A 7,200-nucleotide genomic window follows, 5' to 3' on the forward strand; every position below is an offset into this window, starting at 1 on the left:
TAACCAGAATGAAGAAAACGATTTTGTTTTCTCTTGCTCTGTCTCTCTCTAACACACACGTTTCATGGTCGGCTCTGCCTAAAAGTGAGCGCCTAGATCTCAGAGACTATAAGAGCTATAGGAACCAAATTTGGTGTCCACACTCCTGTTAGATCTCACTGTTAGAAATGAATTTCTAAATTTCGCACCACACCCTTCCGCTCCTACAAGGAACGAAAATCTGTGGCATCCACAATTTAGAAGACACCAGAAAATTAAAAACGCACAATCATAGAAAACGACCATATCTACCAGATTGCTGAATCTGGATCACATCGGACTATTTTTATAGCCAAAAGACACGTTCAGACACGTTTACTGTCTCTCCCGCACGCAATCTTTGTCGCTCAATGTAGCCATACTGACAATGTATCGGGTATAAATTTAGAGTTGCGGTCGCAGCAGCAACTCCCAAACGTCCCCTCGTTTATTTTACAGTGATTGTAGCTAATTCTTAGTGGTGGAGTTGGGTTTGGATTAGTTTTCTTTTACTGTTAATGCAGGGAATCAATTTTTCTCTAGCGACGTATCACACAGGACAAAACATTCCGTTATTCGTTGCAAAGCAACCCCGAACTCAACTATCGGAGTTATTCCTATTAAATAACTTTATTAGAACCACATTTCATTCAGTCCGTTCTATGTTCCATAAGAGTCGTCCAGAAGAAAATCAACAAGAAACAGTAAGACAAATTGACTTTTATTAAAACTAAATTTTAACAATTTGGACACTTTTTGATGGCTGTAATGCTTTATGGTTGAACTTTACCTGTTGCAGAAATACAAAATCATAATTTTTAACAGTCAAGGTTTAAACATAGCTTTTGAAAGACCCTGTAACATGATTATTTGCTCAGTGAAAAATTTTGATAGGCAAAGCAAACCAATTTGTGTAAAATATCGCATAAGCTTTTATCACCTTATTTGGTAAAAAGAGTTCTGTAAAACATATCAATCAAGCTAAAAAAGCTGAATTTAAAAAGTAATAACCAAATTTTAGAAAGAACAGATAAGACAAATATTTTCGTACTTTGTTTGTATTTTTTTAAACCTGGATATTGCCCTAGTTTATGTTTTTTCTATTTAATTGGAAAACCTTGCATAAAATACTCAAAAATTACAGTACTTCATATTGGTAATTGGTATTTTGGTAATTTTGTATGTAAAAATTTATATATTTGAAATATACACATGTTTATTTTATGTACAAAATAACATTAAAAATGTTTAAAAGTAGAACAAAATCTGGATACAACAAAAACTGTATTGAAACTATTCACTATTTAAATGGATATCTTCAATTTGAGATTCAATGTAGTTTGGATTTGCCCATACATATTTCCACATGTACGCATATTAGAAGGATAAGAAATTAACTTCAGTTAATGTTTATTAAAGAAAGTATATACGCCTTTATTTATATATAAAAAAACATATAAAATTAGATGTGTTGAATATTTAGTATAAAAAATAAAAGAAAAAAGTGTTACAAATAAATATATTAAATATACATATGTTAAAAGAGTAAAAACTGAATTTCACTCTAAAACTACTATACTGCTCCATTGATAACCAAAATCGGGTTTTTAAAAAAATAACGGTAGGATAGTTGATTTCCTCACCTACAAAAGCTCTCACCATCAACTTTATCAGAGAGTAAAGATAAAATGGCTACAGATTCTTTTTCCTCTAAAATTTATATTTTACTTGACAATATTGTGTTTTTTTTAATTAAAACAAATATAAGCACAAGAATGCTGTCCACCTGGTGAGTTGAATTTTGGTACAGCGGTGCTTGTATTTAAAAAATCAATTCTAATGTAATTTTTGCCGAACATTAAGTAACCTTTTTTTTACCTTTCACAGCCGTCCTGTCATAAACGTGCCACCAAAACTTCCAGATCGACCATCCTACTATGGTAGCAGCACCAACGGTCGGCAATACCGAGACGACTAAAAGGAATCGCACTTGAATTCCTCCTCCACATTGTATTATTGTTTATAAGTATTTTTACAGGTCTCAGATATACTGAGTATGATATGTATAAACTGAGCCATTGCGTAGTTCGAAATTTTGTAAATGTATATGTATATTCAATAGTCTGAAGTATCGTATCCTCATTAAATAGGATAAACTTTTTTCACGGCTTGTAAATTCTTATAAAAATAAAAGGTATTTGCTGCAAATATTTGAACCTTTTTAATATTTTAGCACTAACACAGGCCCACAGAATCATGTCCGGTAAATTGAGAGTCTGCGCCATCCACAATTTTTAATATACTAAAAAAGGCAAAAATAATTTAGAACTACCGCATCTAGCAGATTTAGCATAATCTGAATCAGTTTGGATCAGTTTTATAGCTTGAAGGAACAAATGAAATTGCTACCCAATATTTTGGGCCGCTAAATCCGAATCAGACGACAAAGTTCAGTTCGTTGGTTCGTTTTTTTTTTACCCGTTATTAAATTGTAATCAAATTTTTAAAACTTTTGATTAAAAAACGAGCGAACATAGCTAGAGCGAACGAGCGGCCCAACATATTCGGGTACATTTTTTTTCAGTTCCAGTACACATTTTGCTTCAGGGCATGGAAATCGATCTCGTTCTCGCCCTACTTATTCGTTGGATCCAATTTAAAACCATTCTTTTGAACTATAAATCTACACGTATACACCACGTACACGTATTACCACAGTCCTAGAATAATAAGACGAATGGTTTTTTCCTGAAATGATTAATCTTCAATGTGAGCTCATGCATATTATCTTGATTACTCTTATAATATAACCCATTTATTTATATTATTTTAAAGTATTTGTCTGGTAGGTTATGTTTTAGAATTGCAGCATGCACCGGGACAGGGCTAAAAACAGCCAACTTCAACTTCGTCATTCGACCCTGGTAATGGCAGCCATGTTAGGGAATTTAAAAAACTTGGTGGCTTCCCACTGAGTTCTTATAATTCTTTAGCATTATGAAACACTGTACTCAGTAATTAGAAAAGATACCGATTTATACCAGAAAATTAAGTATTCATGTAGCGAACATGCAGGCGCAACAAAAATGGAGGGAAGCAAACAAACAAGCCGGGTAGAAAAATTCAATAATGAAGACAAAATTACTTGATGCTATTTCTTTACCGCATATAGTATGGATTAATATAATATTGGCGGCGATTTCTCCGTTCATGGGCTATTGGTGTCATTGGGATGTTTTATCCAACGCTAACGCGTGACTGCCAAAATCACATTCAGTGAAAAACAAAAAGATATATATGACGACGTTGCTCAACACTGAAATAGCGCGAAGCTAAAATTGTTTGCGGAAGGAAAAAAAATTAACATATTTCAAGTCATTCGCTGATAGTTCTAATCAAAAAGACATTTTTCGTAGCTTCTGGGGGCGCCTCACACGCCTACGAAGACGGCGCGAAGAAATTCCCAAAGCTTCATTAATTAAGTCGAAAAACCTGAAATTTACCGCATGGCGATCCGGAATAACCCTTAAAACGGCTCTTGGAACTCCGTCTGGACCCTGGGAAGCATGGCAAGCATAGGTAAGACAAGGATGGCCACGGAGAAGGCGACGGGAGTTAAAATTCGCATGGAAACGCGGAAAAAAAGGGAAGGAGAAGCTAAATCCGCCATGCCGGTAGGAGTAAAGATGGCGGCAAAAACGGCTCCGCATCTTTTGGCTTCTAAACTGCTGTGCAAGAAACCAAACTTGTCGATGAACGTGTCGACAAACATGTCCACGAACACGACAATAAGCATGACAGCAAACATTTCTACGACGAAAGAGAGAGAGAAGACTGACGCGGTTTGTTTGGCTTCCGTGAGTACAAAAAACGGAAACAACCGTAAAATCATCGCTAAAAAGTATTATGAGGGGCATAAAGGCCCATACATTGTTTGTATCGACTAAATGAGTGCGAATAATGCCAGAAATGCTATAAACCAGTTTGATCTATCCGATCTGCTGCTGAAACAGGGCATTAGCGATATCGAGGAGGTTGCTAGAATGGGCTATGGCAGGTGCAAGATTGTGTGCGGGTCGGCGGAGTGTGCAAACGGGTTAGTGGAAAACAGTGTTTTCGCTGCTCAAGGGTACTCAACCCGAATCTTTAGGCACTTCGTCCAAAAAGCAGGATTAATTTTTGGGATCCCCGGGCACTACTCGGAGGAACAGCTAGCAGAGCTTGTAACCTCGGACATCCCAATTGAGGAGATAGTTCGGATTACGCGAAGGGATAGAGCATCGGGGGAACGCGTACCTACTGGCAGGGTGAAACTCTGGTTCAGAGGAGAGCAGTTACCAACCAAAATCAAGTTTCTATATTCTAAAGTAGAAGTGAAACCTTTTGTTCAGCGTATTCAATGTTTCAGGTGCTTTAGGTTTGGCCATCTAGCGCAACATTGCAAGAGTGGAGCGAAATGCTTCAAATGCGGAAAAGATCACAGCAAGGATATTATCTGCTCAGGGCTGGCCTGTGCTAACTGCAAGGGGGAACATGCTGCCACCCACCCGCAGTGTGAGGCCAGGAAAAAAGCGTACGCCATTCAAAAGTGTATGACACTAGAAAACCTAACTAGAGCTGAGGTCAAGGCTAGATATCCGATCCTTTTTGATAGACTTTCCCCAACCTAAGGGATCAAGGGGAATTTCCCAGACCCAGTTGACAGTCTAACCGCTCCCCTGAACTCCTAAAAAACAGCTCAGAGTCCGCCAGGGAAATTCATTCTGTCACCTCTTTCGCGGAAGTGACCAAATCCAATAGGGTTGCCGCCCGGAACGCAGAGGCGGCCAAGGCAGCAGCCAACATGGCAGAGTGGAAGAACTCAATAAACTCAGACTGCGTCCAAATGAGCGAGAAATTTGTTAGATCTTCATCCGTGGCATCTTCTCTGGCCCAGGATAAGCTAAACGCACTAGGAGCCAAACTCACAGCGTTCCTGACACACAACAACAACAAACAGCTCCTCTCAATGTTCCTAGACAACAACGCAATAGATATTGCCATCCTCTCAGAGATTTGGGTGCTGAACAACGCGGACTGCAGCATTTTAGAATATAACTTTTTCTGCAAGCCCAGAGAGGACGTCTACGGCGGGGTTGGCATCTACGTCAGGAAAAACATTCAATTCAGCATTTTAAAAATAGAGAACGACTTGGAAATTTTAGGAATAAAAACATTAAACCTCAAGAGCAATTTCAATATTTTTAGCATATATGCACCGCCATCAACAACAGTTTCACAGTTTAAATCGGGCACAAAAAAGGTTTTCGAATTCGCGGCTTCGCTTGACATACCCTCAATAGTGGGCGGGGACTTCAACGCTAAGTCTTCTATCTGGGAAAATTCGATCTGTGATCGCAAGGGTCGCAGCATTGAGAATTCCACCCGAGAGGCCGGATTTATCTGCCTAAACGACGGTTCCCCAACCTTCTCCAGGAGCCCATCTCAATTCTCTGTTCTTGACCTTTCTTTTTCGAACTACAGAAATGGAACTATTAACTGGCAAGTCCTTAAAACAAAAATTACGAACAGCAAGCACTTCCCAATTGTAATATCAGTGCAAGGCCTAAATGCCCCCCTCCAAGGCAAGAAGATCCTTCACAACAGAATAGCCCGAATTCTGGGTGCAAGTGACTTCTCAAATCTGGAGGAGCTCAATGAAAAAGTGAAATCCCTGACCTTAAAAAACACGGTCACATTCCCAAGCAAGAACAATTACGTTGCTAAGAAATGGTGGAACGAGGAAACGGAAAAACTTTTTCGCGTGAGAAACGCTTGCAGGCAAAAATTCTACCTCACCGAAAAATTGGCTGATGCTAGAGCAACCTTAGAAGCTGACAAAAATCTACAAAATCACGTAAAAAATCTTAGAAAGAGCAACTTTTCCAAGTTTACAGAAGAGGTCTCTTCATCGCCCTCTATGTGGAGCAGGGTGAAGAACATACAAAAATACGGTCAAATCAAAAATGTAGGGATCAAATGGACGAACGAAGATGGCAAAAACTTTTTCAAAGTTAAAGTAACCCCATCCACGTCAAACAGTAGGCCCCCTAAGAAAATTCCTGCCCCTTTGTTAGGACCAGACCACCCCGAACCCCTGGAACTGGAAGAATTCCTGGCCTTCCTAAAAACCAGGAACCCTTATTCGGCTAGAGGCCCTGATGGCATCTCGTTCAGGATGCTTCAAAAGCTTTTTGAAATTATAAATAAGGTATGGCTGAGTGGCGTCATCTCTGAAGTCTGGCGCAGGATAAAAGTGGTACCCACTTTTGGACGAGCACATAGCAAACTGTGACCTGCTGCCGGTCAGGTCATATGCCTTCAGGAGAAACAGGTCCACGGCTCTTTGCATCAACGACCTTATCAACAAAGTTCTGGCGCTGAAAGCGAGGTGTTGTCAGGTTGTCGCAGCTTGTCTAGATCTACAAAGAGCGTTCGACTGCGTAAGAGTGGACACACTCGAGCACAGGATGAGGGATATGCGGTTCAATACAAGCCTCACGGCTTGGATCTCCAGCTTCCTTAACAGACGAATTCTCATAAAGGGCAAAAGCGAGGTAGAGGTGAACAGAGGTGTTAGCCAGGGTAGCTGTCTCAGCCCAACCCTTTTCAACCTTTACACAGCCGAACTACATGATATTAACAGTCATAACTGGTTACTGTTTCAGTATGCTGATGACTTTTTCATAGTTTGTTTTCATAAAGACGTATCCATTGCGAAACGGGTGCTGGAAAACAGTATAATTTATTGAAAACTAAATCACCAGGGTCTCTTCTCTTGTATCAGTCTGTCATCTCTATCATTATTTGTTGATCGTATTTCCGCAGACATCAGTCCAACTAACTATGAAGCTAAGAAGCCATAATATAAAAACTTAATAGGAAAGGCAGGCAGAACATTATTCCTCCCCAACAAGTTCTGAATCGCCTCCATGGCTGGCGCCCTAGCATCTCGAGATACCTTTCAGAGGACGGTTTAAGGTTATTGTAAAGACGTTCATACATGACCACGCCGTATATATGAAGAATGGAGAATACAACTAGTAGATAAACTTTAAGAGAATTCTTTTTTTAATTTTTGAAAAATGTAATTAAGTTAAAAATAAAATTCAGAAGTTATTAATTTAGAAAGCTATAATGAGC

The 7,200-nt window shown here is 39.2% G+C and overlaps 1 protein-coding gene across 2 annotated transcripts in view; it reads left to right on the forward strand.

Moving 5' to 3' along the window:
* The window catches only part of LOC117186837 (dynamin), a 131,093-nt gene extending 128,912 nt beyond the window's left edge, over nucleotides 1-2,181 (forward strand). The window contains exon 16 of one of the 2 annotated variants that reach the window (XM_033388140.1): nucleotides 1,906-2,181. In XM_033388140.1, the coding sequence (XP_033244031.1) occupies nucleotides 1,906-1,996 (91 nt within the window). In that variant the 3' untranslated portion in view covers nucleotides 1,997-2,181. The remainder of the gene's footprint in view (nucleotides 1-1,905) is intronic. The other variant, XM_033388137.1, reaches the window with a different exon arrangement.
* The last annotated feature ends 5,019 nt before the right edge of the window (nucleotides 2,182-7,200 follow it).

The sequence above is a fragment of the Drosophila miranda genome, chromosome XR, assembly GCF_003369915.1.
Source record: "Drosophila miranda strain MSH22 chromosome XR, D.miranda_PacBio2.1, whole genome shotgun sequence".
Classification (NCBI taxonomy): Eukaryota; Metazoa; Arthropoda; class Insecta; order Diptera; family Drosophilidae; genus Drosophila; species Drosophila miranda.